The sequence below is a fragment of the Pongo pygmaeus genome, chromosome 16 (assembly GCF_028885625.2).
Source record: "Pongo pygmaeus isolate AG05252 chromosome 16, NHGRI_mPonPyg2-v2.0_pri, whole genome shotgun sequence".
NCBI classification, from domain to species: Eukaryota; Metazoa; Chordata; class Mammalia; order Primates; family Hominidae; genus Pongo; species Pongo pygmaeus.
Window position 1 is genome coordinate 56,973,291 of NC_072389.2, and position 20,246 is coordinate 56,993,536.

Below are 20,246 nucleotides of genomic sequence, written 5' to 3' on the forward strand. Positions count from 1 at the left end.
TCAAGTTTGAAAACATAGTTTATTTTCTCATTCAGGCTTTTGTAGTTTATTTTTACAAAATAGCAGACAAAATTTCGTTCTTCATATTAATAGAGAATATGTAAGACATATCGAAATATATATATAGCACTTAAGTTATAAACACACAGCAAATTCAGCATCACTTAAACAGCAACCATATTTTCACATAATCAGGATTGCATAAGGAGATAAACATTATTTTTAGCCTAAATATATAAATAGTCTTTGATGCTTTATGTCAATTAGTATTTATAAAAGCTAGTCTAAAAACTAACACCACCTACAAAAGTGATGAGCTTTAGGATACAACCTTGCCATCATGCCATAATAAAGACTTAAAATTATAGAAAGCCAGAGGGAACGAATCACTTCAGTGCAATTGCAGCAGGTAGAACTACCTAGTTATGATTTTAAGATGGACACTATAGGAATCCAGAAGGGATGCTTTTGAATCTTCAGTTGTTGGATTCTTTATGGTCCAAACATATCTTAATTTTGGTTAGAGTTATGCCCCCAAATCACCTAACTGTGATAGAGGGAAGTTGCATAGGGACTTTCTTCATCTCTGAAAGAAAATAAATACAGCATAAATCAGTGTTTAGAACTGTATGCAGAAAACTAAAAGATCAACTTATTATACAATTTAATATCCACTTGCCAAAGAAGGAATATATCAACTTAGAATATTGTGCATGCCTAGAAAATTGTATGAAATGCCAATACTTAAGACATACCTTACTATCTCCATTTTATTCGTATCTCAGTTATTAGAATAAATAATGTCATTCATTTATGTATTTATATTTGCTTATATTTACATGTATTTTAAATCTATACTAAATTATATTCATATTTATATTTGTTTATGTTTTCTATATTCTACCACTTTCTCAAAAGGATTTAAGGTACTAACAACAAAAGGCGTATATACAATAAGATTAATAAAATAGAAATTAAAAAATCAGGACTAAGGAAAGGAGAAGGAAACCAACGCAATTAATCATAAGAAATATTATAGGAGTTGAACAGAGGTATCAATTTTAGTTGCAAGCTTCCCAATAGCCAGAGCAAAAAAGGAAACACAGTAGATTGTACTTTTTTGAAATCAAATCATAAAGAAAAAAGGAAACCAATTCTATAGGAGAAAGATCTGCCCTAATATCAAATTTAAAAAACAAAGAAAAAAGTTCACATGAGATCTTATGTAGGAAACACTCAGTAACAAACAACAGACAATGTCTTTGACAAGTTTTGCAACTATTAATATTTTACAAGTATTTTCCATGACACTGCTTCTCTTGAAAGTGTCAGTGAGAGAGACGCTTTTATTTTGCTGCTATCCAGAAGTGCTAGCTGGACAGTGAAGCTATTAAAGCAAAGAAGCAAACTTTTTATAGTAAATAACAGATAAAAACACTGCAACAGATATAGCCTTGTGCATCAGGCAGCAGCTCTGTTTAGAGTTTATATACTAAAAATGCCTTTCTAGAACTAAAATGCAGTTTTTAAAGCAAAAAAGAAAGAAAGAAGTTAAGAAAGAAAGAAAGAAAAAAAGAAAAAAATCAGAAAGAAAGAAAGAAAGAAAAATCAGAAAGAAAGAAAGAAAAGAAAAGAAAAGGAAAAGAAAAGAGAAAAGAAAGATTTGGCCCAGCAAGGACATCTTAATAGTGATTTACTTAGACTTTGACATTTGTACCAGGGTATTCTTACCTGCTCTCTTCTTTTAGCTTCTTGGCTGCCTGTGTTGATAACTTAATCTGCAAGTCAAGTCTCTGCAGGAAATCTCTGGCTGACACTTCCTCAGGCTGCACAGGCTGAACATCAGATTCTTGAGGACTGGGAGGAGGGAGGTCTTCCCCGGCCACCACTGGCTCCTCTTCCTGAGAAAAACTGTTATCAACAGTTTCATTTTCTGGAGAATCAATGGAGTTAAGTCCATTAAACAACAAAGCCTTCTCTGATATAACTGGGATGTTCAAAGTTTTCTTCAGAAATATACAATCATTGGTAAACAGTTTATTGGCCCTTTTAATCTGCTCCATCTAAAATATAAAAAAGGAAACACAGAGTTATATATAACCAAGTCAAGGAGTAAGATTCATTATACAATACAGAACTACCAGTACTCATAAGCAAAATGTATACAACGCTTTCTTGGGATTTGAGACTCTTCATTCAGGTTTGGTAACCTCCCCAGATATCTCTAGTTATTTCAAGAGATGTTGGAAAATTGTTTCCCAATTTTAAAAAAGGACAGACTAATTTTTCCCCATTATACTATTTCTACTACAAGGCAGCTTTTAATAACAGTGGACTTAAATCTCTGAAGTTTAAAAATGTAAAATTTTTAGCACTTAATAAATTCCATTCTTGTTTTAACATTTCTACTATCTGATTTTTTTTTTAAACTTACCATTGCTGCTGTTTTACTTATGGAGTGCTTCCCATGTCTCTAGAACTGTACTTAGTAAATACAGTTACTGTATGAACATGAGCTTGTTACTTATCTCATTGATCCTTTCTCCTCATGTGTAAAACAGGTACCATCTACCTTTCACAGGGTTGTTGCAAGGCTTAAATGAGAGCTTATATACCCATTCACATCAAGGAAATATATATATATGAGAGAATATATAAAAATATATGTACATTCTATATATATATTCCCATATATATCTATATGGAAAGAGAGAGAGAAAGTAGTGATTAGAGGGTCTGGCAGTGGATGGTACTTACTACTCTCCACTTTCCAATGAAGAAATCAAAACACAAAAGAGATGGTAGATTTGACCAAGTACATATGGCTCTTTAAATGTTTAAACTGGGATTTTTGCCTGACTCCAAAGTCCGTACAACATCTGAATTAAAGTACACAACTAATGAAATCACATTATGGGGAGCCTTTAATGCCAAATGAATTCTGACTAAAAACAAAAAAATTGTATTTCTACTTCAAAAACCCTGCAAAAACAACAGTCAACTAAGTGGACCGTGTTCATCCTGCTTTGTTATAAGCTGATTCCATGCAAATAGTACATGTAAAGCTTTCTTTTTTCTTCTAAAGATACTCCATTAAAGGAATGAGATTTTTAAAAAGGATGGTCTTTTGTGTTCTCGTTTCTAGTTTAAGGGGAGAAAGAGAACATAAACATGGGCAGGTGCCTTTTAGAGACAAAATTAAAATCTAAAAATCCCAAGTATCTCTGGTCTAGCTCAGGTTTGAAAGGGTTAATAACTTGGACACTTTGCCCACAGCAGGTTCAGGTATACGCTATTTCGCCTTTAGGACCCCTAGATCTTGCCCCCAAGCATCCAGCTGCTCCATCTCTCTTAGTGCATAGGCTTCCAACGACACTAAGCCCTCCCCTGGCTCCAAAGTGAGCATATGACTCATTCCTGCCCTGGGGAGCATCACAGGCTTTTGTGATAGATCACAGGCCCATGACAGAATCATTCAGACATGCAAAGAGACTCCTGCAGGACGGTCTAGGGGAGAGTTCTCTACTGCTTTCTGCTGGAAGGAGATAGGCTGGAGATGCTGGCAGTCATCCTGGCACCTTGTGGAATCTGATACTGGAGTCACCTTAGAGGTGAGCATTTGAACTTCTGGATCACAGCCTGAAGACAGAACATGCTCAGTTCCAAGATCCACTAAACTCCACTTGGAGTTTGTTTTTTGTTTAGGCCAATTTGAGTTCGGTTTTCTGTCACTCGTAGCTGAAAGAGCTCTTGCTGATACAGTGCCCTTTGAAATGCTTATCGGAAGGAGACTACGATTGCTAATAGTCATTGCTTCCTGGGAATAATGATGGAAGACAGAAACAGATGGGACCAGGATCCAAACTGCTGAGCAGAGCTAGGAACTGCAAGAGTACACTATGAATTCTTTGAGGGCAAGAACTGGTTATTGCTATAGCCTTCCTGGTCTGACAAAGATCTCATATGCACCAAGTGCTTAGGATGGATGGACAGGTGGATGGAAGGATGGACGGATGGATGAATTAACACAGGTCACAGGAGTAGGCATGGAAGATGAAGTAATCAGAAATGGGTAGTAAGTTATCTGTCGTGCTGCTTATTCTCCTTTCAAACCACTCTCCCTTCCCAATCCATTCCCCCACTCTTCTTGGGCTTATTCTAAACCCTAGGAGGCTGACTTTTTAAGAACTGCATTACCCAGATCCCTTTGTCCTTGGAATTCCAGTTGGTTTTCCAACAGCAGCAGAACGACCTTACCATAACCAGTGGCTGCATTCCTCTCTGGTGAGAGTTCCTATCAGGAGTCCCAGATCCAAGGCTCCAGATCTTGCCAGTGTCCCCTTGGCCCTTCAGACCTAGGGGTAACGTCTCCCTGCTATTGCTAGTCTCTGGGTGCTTCACCTTCCCTTGTTGGTTCCCTCAACCATGCCCACATTCAGTAAATGTCCCTTTACTAAACTCTCTTCGGCCACATCCTCTGAGAGTGTTATCTGTATTCTGCTGCGATGCTGACAGATACATCTATCATACAGAGCACAATGGGCCATCAAGGCCAGGCAAGGGGCCTACAGAGGACTAGACAAGGTGACTGACTCAGAGGCTGTGTGCGGTCAGGGAGTCCACAGGCAGTGAAGGGCAAGGCTCCCCATGGCTTCTGTACATACTGCTGCACAAGTGACTCACTATAACTGGTCCACAAGCTTCCTAAAGTCAGGGGCTCCACTGTCTTCATCTCAATGTCATTAGTAAGCATTTAAGATGTATGTGGACCTTTATGGTCTAAACTATAAGATGACACACGAGATGCCAGAGTCAAGAACACCAGGGATATTCAGACACAGTTAGCAACAAGGTGAGAACCAATCTAAGGACAGGGGCAGATTTGAGTCTTGAGTTTAATACAGCATAGTACTCAGAAGCATGGGTTCAGGGGCCATACTTTCTGAGTTGACATCCTGGCTTTCCCACTTTCTAACCATTCCCTGTCGGTTTACTTATCAGTAAAGTAAGGATAGTAACAGTTCCTTTCTCTCCATATATCGTAATGAATTAATTCATGTAAAGTATTTAGAACAACATGCGGGCTGGACACAGTGGCTCATGCCTGTAATCCCAGCACTTTGGGAGGCCAAGGTCAGGAGTTTGAGATCAGCCTGACCAACATAGAAAAACCTCATTTCTACTAAAAAAAGAAATACAAAAATTAGCCAGGCGTGGTGGCACATGTCTGTAATTCCAGCTACTCGGGAGCCTGAGGCATGAGAATTGCTTGAACGTGGGAGGCAGAGGTTGCACTGAGCCGAGATCACACCATTGTACTACTCCAGGAGTACACACACACACACACACACACACACACACACACACACGGCACACAAGAAGTACTCAAAGGTGTCAGCAATTATTATCATTAAATTTAATTAAAAGTAAGAAAGCAACAGGTAAGGGCAGATTCTAATATATAACCAGCAAATGAGAAGGAAGAAGGTAGAAATTTTCTCCCATAAAATATTGTTTCTCAGCTGGGCACGGTGGCTCACTCCTGTAATCCCAGCACTTTGGGAGGCCGAGGCAGGTGGATCACCTGAGGTCAGGAGTTCAAGACCAGCCTAGCCAACATGGTGAAACCCCATCTTTACTAAAAATACAAAAATTAGCCAGGCATGATGGCAGGTGCCTGTAATCACAGTTACTAGGGAGGCTGAGGCAGAAGAATCCCTTGAACCTGGGATGTGGAGGTTGCAGTAAGCCGAGATTGTGCCATTGTACTCCACCCTGGGTGACAGAGTGAGACTCCATCTCAAAAAAAAAAAAAAATTGTTTCTCCCCCAAAATAAGAATATATAGGGAAAATCTCACATGGATAAGCCCAGATGAATACCATAATATATTGTCACTGTTTTGAGATGTCACAAAAGGCTTTGAATAGGTTTTTCAAAAGCTAATGAAAATCTTAACCTGTTCTTTACAAGCTATGGCTTAGGCCAAATGCATAGGCTCTAAACTCTGTTACCCATGATGAAATATGAAATCAGACATGCAAAGAGCCAGGAATAAAAGCATTCCATCTAGAAAAAGGAGTAGCAAATGCCCCAGAGCAGGAAAAAAATCACGTGGCTAAAGTGTAGGGAGAGACGGGCTTTTGCTGTGTTAGCCGGGATGATCTTGATCTCCTGACCTTGTGATCCACCTGCCTCGGTCTCCCAAAGTGTTGGGATTACAGGCGTGAGCCACCGCACCTGGCCTCCTTTGGTACGTTTTATACTTCTGTCTGAACGTAGATGGGTCTACTGTTCTGGCAATTTCACTTCACATAAAGCTAAGAAAAGTCATGATCCAATCCAAGGAAGAGCTGGAAAACTCTATAGCTTTCCTACCTACCCTCTGTTCAACATTTCCTAAGATCCAATTAATGCTGAGACTAGAAAATGTGTCCTTTCAAACTGATGCAGGACTATCCTCTGTTTCTTAGGGATGGATGAATGGGAGTGAGGAGGTACATTGATCAAATGCTTTCATTTCAAAAGTCTCCCTCAATCTAGATTGAATAGTGTAACTCAATGAAATATAAATTTACTGTCTGGTCACTAAGAAACAGTTTATAGAATAAGGAAAGTAATAGCCAAAGGGTGGTCACAAGTTCAATTATGGTGAAATTAGGCAGAACAAGTGCCATCAATAACTTAAAAACAACATACTGAAAATGACTCCCCAGCCAGGCGTGGTGGCTCATGCCTGTAGTCCCAAAACTTTGGGAGGCCAAGGCAGATGGATTGCTTGAGCCCAAGAGTTTGAGACCAGCCTGGGTAACATGATGAAACTCCATCTCTACCAAAAAGTATCCCCCAAAACATTTAGCTGGGTGTGGTGGTGCACCCCCATAGTTCCAGCTACTCAGGAGGATGAGTCAGGAGAATCGCTTGAGCCTGAGAGGTCAAGGCTGTAGTTAGCCAAGATCTCGCCACTGTGCTCCAGGTCAGGTGACAGAGCAAGACCCTGTCTAAAAAAAAAAAATTTTTTTAATAAAATAAAATACAATGATTCCCCTGTGAAGGGAATTCACAAAGATCCCTCCAGAAGATACCTTAAGAGCAGGCTGCTGAGTAAGGTCAAGAACTCTTCCCATCTTGGGCCAGCATCATCAGTCCACCTACCTAACAGTGAATGCAATTCTCAAAACTTCTTTTTCTTCCTCTCCATTCCTTAAAAGATATAAGCTCATCCAAAAATGTTTCAGGATACATAACAACATGTACATAGCACTGTGTGGCTTGCAGAATGTTCTCATATACGCACACAGCTCTCATTTGATTATTAGTTTACAGAAAAGAGACTTAAATATTAAATGATTCTCCTAAGATTTACCCCCACATCTGTCTCCTGTTACGTTCTAGATGTTGATGGCAATGAGACCAGACCCCTCCATTGCTATGTGTTCATGAGAAAAAGGCTTTTTTTCTTCCCCACACTGTCAGAAAAGTACATGAGATTCTATTTACGGCAAATGTCCAAAAAAGGCAAATCTATAGATTAGAAAGCATATTGGTGGTAGTCTGAGACTGAGGAAGGAAACAAAGAGTGAGAGGAACGGATGGGCATGGGGATCTTTTCAGGGTGATGAAACTGTCCTACCACTGAATTCCAATAATGGCCTCACAACTCTGTAAATTTACTTAAAGTCATTGAATTGTACACTTAAGATGGGTGAATTTTGTGATGTACAACCTCAATAAAGGTGTTTAAAAAAATAATGAGAATCTACAAACACCCCGAATGACTAAAGGCTACTTTGCCATACCTCTCACTTTTGGTGGCTCTATTTATAGTTATCTTCTCTTTAACTAGCAAGGGTCAGCAATCTCCACCAGCAGCAGGGGTTAAAGTTATGAACACTAAAGATTTACATGCACCTGAGTTTCTAAATCACAATGTTTATTCTCCCTAAAAATGACAATCATTTCACCTTTTCTCAGCAAGGTAACTTTCGTTAGGGGAAACATTAAGCAACAACTTGGCTTAGCAGCTAATTGGCAGAGGAAGAGAAAATCCTGGGAATAAAACTGGCTAGGAAGTAACTGAGGGTACTGCAGGGTGAGGTGGCCTCTGGAGAGGGAAAAAGACAGGCAAGCTGCCTGGAGGAAGCAAAGAGAAAAAAGAAAAAGTTTATTCAAATAATAGGTCCACTTGGCTGCCTCCTTTCCACTTTCAGTTTCTATATGGCTCTCTGGAGGTTTCTCCCGGGTTTCTGCACAAAAATTCATGGTGGCAGACTAGAGCTGGTCAATTTCCTCCAGAGGCTTGACCCTAACTGGGAGGAGCCAGGATCACTGAAAAACCAATAGCTAAATCTAGAATACAGGGTTAGGGAAGGAATCTTAATGTCTCAGTGGAGATAAACACACCCAGGGGAATGCCAGTCCAAGCAAGTTAACGTCTGAGGTTTGAACTATATTTAACGGTTACTCAACCCACCCCAAATAGTTTCAGTTTCCCAGACCCACTTCCTCAAATGCCTCTTCCTCTGGTAGAGTTGCTCAAGCCTAAACTTATACGTCATTCCATGTAAAGATCCACTGCTGGTGGAGGGGAGGAGATGAACACTGAGCACCAGCAAGGGCAGCAGTCTTTTACAGATTTGAGAATGAGCCTCAAACCAAATCTTGCAGTTCAAGTCTTCAGCAGGCCGCACCTCTTCACTCAGCCCCTGCCCTGGATCCTGACTTCCAGGGTCTGCTCAGCTCCATGGCTGGTTATTTCGTACCAGTCAAGCTTTCTTGTGGCTGAAGTCCACATGTATGTGGAGAACTCACAACATGCCAGGCTCCAGGCTAGCCACAGAAGATACAAACATCAATGAAACAAATTCTCTGGCTTCTCAAGTAGCTAGAAACTACTAGAAAGCAGTAGCTGAAAAACTCACCATGAATAAAAAGAGAACAACATGTATTATCTTCTAGCCCTAGCATCTAGCCCAAGGCCTCAAACCAACCAGGCTCAATAGAAGTTGGTTAAGAAAATAATGAATGCCAATTTTTAATGGCTATTAATGACTAAAAAGGTGATGGGAGGAAAGAGTCATAATGATCTTTCCTAAGTCACTAGCAGAAGAACTTGGGTCCATCAGGTATCAGGCCTAGCCAGCTTCTTGAAACTCCAGATTCTTCTTTCCCATCCCCAGGATGCCCAGGCCCATCTCTAGGGGAGAGATATTCAAACTCAACAGTAAACAAGCAAGCAGAACATTTATAGCATATCAGCAAATCATCCAGACCCCAGCCACATCTCACCACCTCCTTCCTTCTCTACTGCTTTGGTCCCAGCTGCTATCCTCTCCCACCTGCATTATTGCAAAAGCCACCATCTTATCTGGTTTCCTTGCTTGGTACTAGCTTCCCTACAAACTATTTTTAAAGCAGCAGCCAGAGTGATCCTTTTAATGCACAAGTCAGATTATGTCACTCTTCGACTCAAACCCCTTAAATGCATCCCAATTCAGAGAAAAAGACAAAGCCCTTACAATGGTCTTCAAGGTCCTAAGTGATCTAGTCCAACCATACCCCACTGCATTCTAAGCACCAGCCACAGTACTCCTGGAAGGTACCAGTTATGTTCTCACCTCAAGGCCTCTGCACCACTGGTTATTCCTTCTGCCTGGAATGTTCTTCACCAGATATCTGCACAGGTCCCTCCCTTACCTCCTTCTCAGCAAGGCTTTCCCTGGCCACACCATTTTAAATTCCAGCCATCTCCATGAGCCCTCCCCAACTCCCTCTCCTGCTTGATTTTTTTTTTCACTATGCTTATCAATATCTGACATAAGATACATTTTATTTTTCTACTTACTGTCTCCGCTAACTAAAATATAAGCTCTATGAGGACATGGATTTTTATTTACTCACTAATGTATCACCAGAAAGGTAGCTCTGAGGGAAAGAAAAAAAATTGGATGAATGATAAATACTGTTAGGGAAACATGGCAGGGAAGTTGGGGAGGAGCGCTGGGGGACTGGGGAGAAAGGCTACAACTTGACATAGAGTGTGCGGAAAAGGCCTTAAGAATGAGATATTTAAGCAAAGACTTGAAGGCAATGAGGGAACAAATCACTCAGCCAGAATCAGCTCCATCATTCGCCCAGGGCCAGTAAAAAAATATGAAAATGTGAGGCCCTTGTTCATGAACTATTAAAAATTTCAAGAGATGACAGTAGAGCATTAAACCAAGTGTGAGGCCCTTCTAAGCATGGGGTCTTGTGTGACTGCGCAGGTCACATGCCCATGAAGCTAGCCCTGTATCCAGCTATTAGATAAAGACAGATGGAACAGCAAGTGCAAGAACCCCAAGGAAGAACAGTGCTTTGGGAACAAGCAAAGCAGCCATGCTTGTTAAAAATGGAAACTCTGGCCAGATGTGGTGGCTCACGCTTGTAATCCCAACACTTTGGGAGGCCAAGGTGGGCAGATCATGAGGTCAGGAGTTGAACACCAGCCTGGCCAACATAGTGAAACCCTATCTCTACTAAAAATACAAAAATTAGCTGGGCGTGATGGCGTGTGCTTAAAGTCCCAGCTACACGAGAGGCTGAGGCAGGAGAATAGCTTGAACCCGGGAGGCGGACGTTGCAGTGAGCCAAGATAGCGCCACTGCACTCCAGCCAGGGTGACAAAGTGAGCCTCTGTCTCAAAAACAAAAAACAAACAAACAAACAAAACAGAGACTCCTAGACTCCTTTTCTGGGTATTCCAATCCCATAGATCCAATGTCAGCTAGGATCCTTCATTTTTAGTTTGCCCCAGAGTATTCCTGTCCTGCCCAGGCCAATTTGAGGAACACGGAGCTATTCTCACATCCTGAGATATGCTCTGCTGCCAGCCCTTCAGCACCACCTCAGAAAATGGCTCCCAGCTTGCTCCCCTTGTAATCCAGGGCTGGCAACCAGGTCTCCATCTTCGCCCCCTTGTCGGAGTCTCTGTTCTGGGAACTTCCTTGTACCTAGACTACGACTGGCTCTTAATCAGTCTTCCACCAAAGGACTGAAGTCCTGCCTGACACCCAGCTGGGTGGCTGAGGAGCTGCCATGGAGAGACAGGCTTTCCTGAGAGTTTCTGCTCATCTGTGCAAGGTTGACAGACATGGTATGTTAAGGTCAACTGTTTGCTGGACTGACTTAATTTCTAGGTACACTGCCTTGAGTCTCTAAGCCCCCAATATCTCATTTTCGACCTTTTAAAACAATCATTTAAATATGTTGTAGATGGTCTTGCCAGTCAACAACAGAAACCTAATTTGCTCAACTTCTTTCTGTTCAGTCAGAAGAAAAATATTTTTCTGCCTTTTTAGCTTCCACCTTAAAATCTCACAATGAGTAAACCTAATTAATATCTGCAGATATTAGACCAGTGCAGTGGCTCACACCTGTAGGCCCAGCACTTTGGGAGGCTGAGGTGGGTGGATTGTTTGAGCCCAGGAATTCAAGATCAGCCTGGGCAACATAATGGGACCCCATTTCTACAAAAATTACAAAAAGTAGCTGGGCATGTGGCTTGAGCCTGTAGTTCCAACTCCTCAGGAGGCCAAGGTGGGAAGATCACTTGAGCAGCAGCAGCTGAGGCTGCAGTGAGCCATGTTAGTGCCACTGCACTCCAGCCTGGGTAACAGAGTGAGATCCCGTCTCAAAAAAAAAAAAATCTGAAGATATTAAAACAAGAATATCACTCCACTGTTATGGTAAGTATTATCACTTTCACTGATTCTATATTACCAGTAGAGGAGTCTCTAAAAATTTTATCAACTATAAGCCAGGGCCCAAAGTAATGAGAAATACATGTAATAAACCAGTGGTCCTCAACCAGGGGTAAATTTGCCTTCTAGAGAACATCTGGCAATGCCTGAATAGGGGTGGGAGAGTGCTACTGGCACCTAGTGGGTAAAGGCCAGAGATGCTGCTAAATATTCTACACTGCACAGGACAACCCCGTATAACAAAGAGTTATCTGGTCTATAACATCAACAGTGCTGAGGCTGGGAAACCCTGTAATGAACTATGTGTCACTATCAGTTATAGTTCCTGATTCATTATACTTGTGTTTAATATCTTAAAATCAAAAGTCTTTACAAAAGCAATGAAAAATCTGATCTACACTTTAATTTTAAAAAGGGGTTAATGAGGTTATGAGTAATAGGATCTACATTAGACATAACAGGGATTAGAAAGCATTTGATCAAAGGTGGAGAACTGCAGTAAACAGATGTATAAGAGTTTATCTATAATCAACTCAAGTGAAACCACAGATGGCTGTGGGTCACAGAGAGATTGCACGGGAAGAGAGCATGGGAAATAACACTCTTCTGCATGTCATAGATTCCTAGGTGCTGTCACTAGCCTAGTAAGGCAAGATGCCTGAAAACCAGACAGAAAAGACTGTCCTCCTTCAGTAGCCAGGATGCTGAGAGAGCTCCTGATAAGACTAAGATAAAAATAAGGATGGATATCAAAAGTAATATCTAGAGAAAAGCAAATGCTTTATCACTGTTAATTCAAGCTGGTCTCAATGAATGAACATACTTGGAAAATATCCTTACCTCTCATCCATCTTCTCATCTGTAAAAAGATTAATTACAGCTAACTCCTAGGCTTATTGTGAAAGTTAAATAAGATAAAGATGAAACAAGACAAATGCAATGCCTGCCTCACAGGAGGCATTCAGCAGAGGGTAGCTACTGGTATTTCCCAACTTCACTTTCCTCTGCCTCTGACCCAAACCAGGCCCCATTAATGCATATAGAGAATTACAGCTCTATGTTCACATGTATAGAACTCCCAAGAGGGCAGAATGGGGCTCTCCATGGCATGATAAAGTCAATACATGACTGCACAGCAAGGTCTCTTTCAAAATATTTCAAAGGACCTGATAGGTAAACATATAGCGGCTTAAATATGCAAAATACATTCTCCTTCATACTGATTCTCCTTCATTCGATAAAGGGCCAGAAAGAGTTTCACTTTAAGAGAAAGATATAGATAAGATCCTCTTTCTTCCCATTGCTGTCTAAGGTGCTTCAGGAAAGAACACTGAAAACTGATACAGAGCCCAAATGTAAAAAGGCCATCACATAGCTCACAGTTAATTATAAGTAATTTTAATGAAACAATTTGTTCCCTCAGGTTTCCATGTTCTTCCCAGAGGTGTAATGCTATACACCCAAGACACGCACACTTATAAATTTGTAATAAACGCAGCCCTCCAGCTCACCTACACCACAGTTCTTGGCTGCTGCTTAGCGACAGGTGTCACATTCGCGGTTGCCAGTGAGCCCAGAGGGTGTAATTTCACTTCTACATAAAGAAGCATAATCGATAGAACCAGAACCATCCAGTAGGAACAACTGCACCATTCCTGACTCATCACGGAGCTTGTTTTCACAGACAACAAAATTCACCTCAGTTGGGCTTTGCGTAAATATAGAGTAGTGTGATGGGGCCTGCAAATCGGGTGAAGGTGGTTCACCGGGATGCCAAAGCCCTAGTCCTCTTTGGCCTCCTTCACGCGACAGATCTAGTCTGAGCCTGGGCGGGGCACCGGGAACTCGATGCAGCTACCTAGGGAGGGAGCCCTGGCGGCCCGCCCCTCCCGCTACAGGACCAGCTTTGGCGACCACTGCGGTGGCCAGCAGCGCGCGCTGAGCGAGCCCTGGGAGCCGAGCCGCCCGGGGACGCACGGCCGTCCCTGCGACTCCCCATCCCCCAAACCCCCACCCGCAGTCCCACCCCCACCCCCACCCCCACCGCACCCCGAGCCGCACCGCCTCCTGCGCGGGAGCTGCCAGCCCGGGCCGCGGCGGCGCGCCCTGCTCACCGTGACACCGTACTTGAGCGCGATGCCCTGCAGCGTGTCGCCCGCGCGGACCCGGTGCTCCACATGGCGCTCGATGACGCCGGCGCCCAGCGGCGCCCGCACGCTGGCGGTGCTGCCGTACGAGCGGGTCTTGGTGCGGGCCAGGCTCAGCGACAGCTCGGCCTCCTCGGACTCGGAGCCGGAGCGCGAGCGCGGCGGCGGCGAGGGGGCCGAGGGCCGCGGCGCGCGGGGGCCGCCTTCCCGCAGGGACATTGCAGGCGAGGAATCCGCCATGGGTCCTGCCGAGGCCGCCGGGTCGGGGAGCTCGCCAAGGGGGCGGCGCCTCCTCCGCCGCCGCCGCCTCTTCCTCCTCACAGGGGCTGCAGCAGGCCGTTCCGCGGGGGCGGCGGGCGGGAAGCCGAGGCGGGGAGCCGCAGGCCGGGCATGGCGGGCGCCTCCTCCTCTGCGTCCTGCCTGCCCCGGGCGCCCGCGGCACACGCACCTGCAAGGTTAAGAGCGAAAGCAGCTCCCGCCGCGGCCTGGCAGTACCAGAAAGACCCTGCAGAGCGAGGGAGCGGGGGAGCGCTGAAGCCCGCGGCCGTGGGGGCTAAGAGAGGGCTATCTGCAGGCGTCCTAGGCCCCAGATGGACCCCTGCTCCATGGCGATAGAGCCCCGACAGAACCCGGCCCTGGCCACGGCGGAAAAAAAAAAAAAAACCGTTGCTCTGCCTCCTTTATTGATTCCCCAGCAGGAGCCAGCTTGCACAGACCTTCCAGCTCTGCCAATGCCAAGGGTACTTCCCTCCCCCCACCCCAGTGACCTCAAAGTCCACGTCACAGAAAAACTTAAGATCATCAAACACACACAGACAGCTTCTCCAGGTCCATCTCAACAGCCTCAGTGTCCAGTCCTTTCAACATTGCACTAGGAGGGTTAGTGCTTCTAAGGCCTAATGGGTGGTCTCAAAATAGCCGCCCTAGTTGTTCGGGTTTCACACTTTGTACACTAGTGCCAATTTAAGTCCTGGCTGCCTCGAAAGGCTGGCCACATACAATTCATTCTCCAGGCTCAGTAGTTGGAATTTACTATCTGCATTCATCTTCTCTTCGTCAGTTTATTCTTTGACACCCTGAAATCGCATCTCCCTGCCCCGTATTGCTATTAATATTATAACCACCAAAGACCTCTTATCTGTACTCTTCATTTGAACACCGTCTACTCTTGAACACCCTTTAAACACACTGTATTATACACAGAGTGGATACAGATTTACTAGCATCTAGTGCCTGGTTTCTGTTTTATTTTGGACAGCTCTCCAAGAAGAGGTACCTTGTAGGAAGGTCCAGAGCCTGGGGGTTCGATTCGTTGGCTGAAGTTTTGGTATGTTGCTGTGCTGGACAGAGGCAAAGCTAATATTGCTCAGGAGAGAAAGGATGGGAGAGGAGCAAGCTTCCACAACACCATCCCACTCAAAACTCCTACAATGAGTCTCTGGGGACAACAGCATTACTAAAAACCTCCATTGGCATTCAAGCTATTATTTCTATTTTTATTATTCATGGTCTGACCATACCCCATCTATAACTCATTCTGTGTACTCCACATATTCCTGCCAAACAGAGCCTCTGAAACTGGCCTCCTTGTTCCTACTTTCACACCTCGCATGTTATTCCCTCCAATGGTAACACTCTTCCAGTACCCTCTATTACACTGTTTAAATCTTTAAGGTCTGTCTCAAATGATACATCCTCCATGAGATTTTTCCTAATTCTTCCCAATGGTCCCTTTTTCCCACCTGCCCAGCTGTTACTGTTTCTTCTTTGAACTCCAAGAGGTTTGTATTAATACCTCTGGTTTAGTATTTAACTCTCTGTGTTTTGTGTTTGTACTTGCATGTACATGCATGAGCTTGTCTTATCTCCTCCAACAGATACATGCTCCTGGGAGGCATAAATGGGTCTTACTCATCTTTTTAGCTCCAGCAGTGCCTAGCTCAGTGGAATAAAAAAAAAAAAATACATAATTACAAGTGGTTGAATTGAGGTGTAGTAAAAAGATCCTGAATGCTAATTTAGATTGTTTAGCATAAGTCTGCCATGCATAAACTTTTGGGTGGTATCCAGTGTGTCCATTTCAGACCCAAGAGAGAGGCAGAATCTGAGTCTCAATATATAGACAAGATCTGGTAATGTTTCAAGAAAGAAATATCTTCCTTCAAAGAGTTTACAATCTAGGAATGAGACAGCATATAATGTTTTCCACTAAGAAAAAGTTTACTGCATGACTGGAAGTTTTAATCTGAAGATTAAAGAACTGAGCCAGGTGCAGTGGCCCATTCCAGCACTTTGGGAGTCTAAGGAAGGAGGATAGCTTGAGACCAGGAGTTCAAGACCAGCCTGGGCAAGATAGTGAGACCCATCTCTACAAAAAATACAAAACTTAATCGAGCATGTGGCATACTCCTGTAGTCCCAGCTACTTGGGAAACTGAGGTGGGAGGATTGCTTGAGCCCAGTAGGTGATCTCTGCAGTAAGCAGAGATCATGCCACTGCACTCCAGCCTCAGCAACACAGTGAGACCCTGGGGTTTTTTGTTTTGGTTTGGCTTTGGGGTTTTCTTTGTTTGTTTGTTTGTTTTGAGATAGAGTCTTGCTCTGTTGCCTAGGTTGGAGTGCAGTGGTGTGATCTCAGTTCACTGCAAGCTGCGCCTCCCAGGTTCAAGCAGTTCTCTTGCCTCAGCCTTCTGAGTAGCTGGGACTACACGCATGTGCCACTATGCCCGCCTAATTTTTTGTATTTTTAGTAGAGATGGGGTTTCATCTTGTTGGCCAGGCTTCTCTCAAACTTCTGACCTCAAGTGATCCATCAGCCTCAGCCTTCCAAAGTGCTGGGATTACAGGCCTGAGCCACCACGCCTGGCCAGGCCTGTTTTGTGTGTGTGTGTGTGTGTGTGTGTGTGTGTGTTTTAAAAAAAGAACTGAGTTACATGAGGTGTTATTAGATGTTCATTGTTTTCCTTCTTAAACCAGAACTTCAAAATTGTTTTAATATATATCCACCTACAACATAGAAGTTCATCACAATTAAAGATGAAACATTAAAAGCATTTCCTTTGAAGGGAATGGTAAGAAAAGGAAGCCTATTACTGCCTCTGTTTAACATTGTTTTGAAGGTCTTTGCCAAGGCAATTTTAAAAAGAAGAAAAGGAAATGAAGATTGAAAAGAAATCAACTGTTATTTACAGATAGTAGGCAATACTAAAATGTTTATAGGCAACACAGATAATGAATACATTGGAACTGTTCAAACAATTGAGAGTTCACCAAAGTTACAAGATACAAGATCAATATACAAACATCAATTGCATCACTCAATCATATAAGTATGAAAAAGATGACATTCCAGATACCACCAAAAATACCTAGGAATAAATTTAACAAAAGAAAATTGTTTCTGGTGGAGTAGGAGCAGAAAAAAAAATTTAAGGTAATAAATAAAAAGATAAAAAATAAAAGAAAGAAAAGTGTGTCTTGTATGGAAAATATAAAACTTTTTTGAAGTACATAAAAGAAATATAAATAAAAGCAGAGATATACCATGTTTGTGAATGGGAAATGCAAAATAATGAAAATATCATTTTGTTTACAAACTAATGTTAAATTCATTAAAATTCCAAACAAAATCTCTATAGCATTCTTCAAAGGATATGACAGAGTTATGCTGAAATTCATATGAAAGATAAAGCACTAACAAGGGCCAAGGCATTCCTGAAAAAGAATTAGGAAGGAGGCTTACCCTTATAGCCATGAAGACTTAAAACTATGAGAACTAAAGCAATGTGGGACTGGTACTGAGGCAGGAAAACGTAACAAAGGGACAACGAAGTAAGCCAGCAAACAGATTCACATATATTGAAGAACTTAATCTATAACAGACATAAAATTACGTATTCAATAAATGTTGCTGGAACAATTAGTTTTCTGTGTGAGAAAAGATGAAATTAGATCCCTGTCTTATACTACACATCAAAATCAATTATAGATGATTAAAGACATAATTGGGAAAAGCAAAATTTAATGCTTTTGCAACAATATTTTTATAACCTTGGGATAGCAAAGGATTTTTTAAACAAGATACCAAAATCATATAATTCACACATCACATAATTCATCCATTTAAAGTGTATAATTCAATGCTTTTCTGCATATTTATATTACATTACTAATTTCTTGAATTGTGACAAATGTACATAACATAAAATTCACCATTTTAACTATTTTTAAGCTTACAATTCATTAACATTAAATATATTCACGGCCCGAGTGGTGGTTCTCACCTGTTATTCCAGCACTTTGGAAGGCCAAGGCAGGTGGATCGCTTAAGGCCAGGAGTTTAAGACCAGCCTGGCCAACATGGTGAAACCCCATTTCTACTAAAACTACAAAAATTAGCCTGGTGTGGTGGCAGGTGCCTGTAATCCCAGCCACTTGGGAGGCTGAGGCACAAGAATCGCTTGAACTTGGGAGGCGGAGGTTATAGTGACCCAAGATCGCAACACTGCACTCCAGCCTGGGGAACAGAAGGAGACTCTATCTCAAAAAAATAATAATTAAATATATATATATTATATATATTTATATATATAATATATATATTTATATATATTTTAATATATATTTATATATATTTTTATATATATATATTCACAATGTTATGCAACTATCACCACTATCTATTTCCGAAAGTTTGTCTCACTCCAAAAAGAAATTTTTTTTTTTTTGAGACAGAGTCTAGCTCTGTCGCCCTGGCTGGAGTGCAATGGCACAATCTCCACTCACTGCAACCTCCACTTCCTGGGTTCAATCGATTTTCATGTCTCAGCCTCCCAAGTAGCTGGGATTACAGGCCTGCACCACCATGCCCAGCTAATTTTTGTATTTTTAGTAGAGATGGGGTTTCGCCATATTGGCCAGGCTGGTCTTGAACTCCTGACGTCAGGTGATCTACCCACCTCAGCCTCCCAAAGTGCTGGGATTCAAAAATAAATTTTTAACCATTGAGCAATAACCACATTCCAGCCCTCCTCAGTCCCTGATCACTTCTAATCTACTTTCGGTCTTATTAATTTGACTCCTAGATAGTTCATAAGTGGGAGCATACAATATTTTTCCTTTTGTATCTGGCTTATTTTACTTAACATAATGTTTTCAAGGTCCATCCATGTTGTAACATGTATCATGTTGAGTTTTGGAGAGCTCTTTGTATATTTCGAATATAAGTCCTTTAGCAGATACGTAGTTTTTAAATAATTGTTTCCCAGTCTGTGGCTTGCCTTTTAAATCTTTTAACAGGGTCTTTCTCAGAGCAGGAGTTTTTAACTTCCATAAAGGCCAACTTGCTGGGTGCAGTGGCTCATGCCTGTAATACCAGCACTTTAAGAGGCTGAGGCAGGAGAATCCCTTGAGGTCAGGAGTTTGAGACCAGCCTGGCCAAAATAGTCATATTTTTTGGTCTCTACAAAAAAATAGAAAGACTTAGCCAGTTGTGGTGGCACATGCCTGTAGTCTCAACTACTCACAAGGCAGAGATGGGAAGATTGCTTGAGACCGGGAGTTTGAGGCTGCAGTGAGCCATGATCGCCCCACTGCACTCCAGCCTGGGGGACACAGTGAGACTCTGACTCAAAAATACATACATACATACATACATATGTCTAACTTGAGGACTTCTATTTTGTCTTTCATGGATCATACTTTTGGTGTTGTGTATAAAAGTACAACCTAGATATTCTATGTTATTTTCTGGAAGTTTTATAGTTTTGTGTTTTTGTGTTTTACATTTACTTCTGTGATCAATGGATTTCCCCCTCCTTTTTTGTGATGGGGGTCTCACTATATTGCCCAGTCTGGTCTCAAATTCCTGGGGTCAAACCATCTTCCCACCTCACTCTTTTGAGTAGCTGGGAGTACAAGCAAGCACCACTGCACCCAGCGGGCTGATTCATCTTGAGTTAATTTTTGTGAACAGTATAAGGTCTGTGTTTAGGTTCATTGTGTTACATGTGGATGTCTAGTTATTTCAGCAACATTTGCTGAAAAGACTATTTTTTCTCTATTAAGTTGCCTCTGCTCCTTTGTCAAGACTCAGTTAACTATATTTGTGTGGTTCTATTTCTGGACATTCTATACTGTTCCACTGATCTATTTGTCTATTGTTTCACGAATACTACAGTGTCTTTATTACTGTAGCTTTATAGTAAGTCTTAAAGTTGGGTAAGTCCTCTGACTTTGTTCTTCTTCAGTATTGCATTGGCATTTCTAAGCCTTTTACCTTTCCATACAAACTTTGGAATCAATTTGTCAATATCCACAAAGTAACTTGTGATTTTGACTGGGATTGCATTGAATCAATAG

At 42.1% G+C, this 20,246-nt stretch overlaps 1 protein-coding gene across 3 annotated transcripts in view; it reads right to left on the minus strand.

Annotated features, from left to right (window-relative positions):
* LYSMD2 (LysM domain containing 2) overlaps positions 1 to 20,246 on the minus strand; it is a 27,982-nt gene continuing 7,736 nt past the window's right edge. The window contains exons 1-3 of one of the 3 annotated variants that reach the window (XM_054451717.2): positions 13,855 to 14,633; positions 1,732 to 2,063; positions 1 to 586 (exon numbers count right to left, since the gene is read on the minus strand). In XM_054451717.2, coding sequence (XP_054307692.1) covers positions 544 to 586; positions 1,732 to 2,063; positions 13,855 to 14,127 — 648 coding nt within the window. In that variant the 5' untranslated portion in view covers positions 14,128 to 14,633 and the 3' untranslated portion in view covers positions 1 to 543. Of the gene's footprint in view, positions 587 to 1,731; positions 2,064 to 13,251; positions 13,617 to 13,854; positions 14,634 to 20,246 lie in introns of those variants that run through there. The other 2 variants (XM_054451718.2, XM_054451719.2) reach the window with 2 other exon arrangements.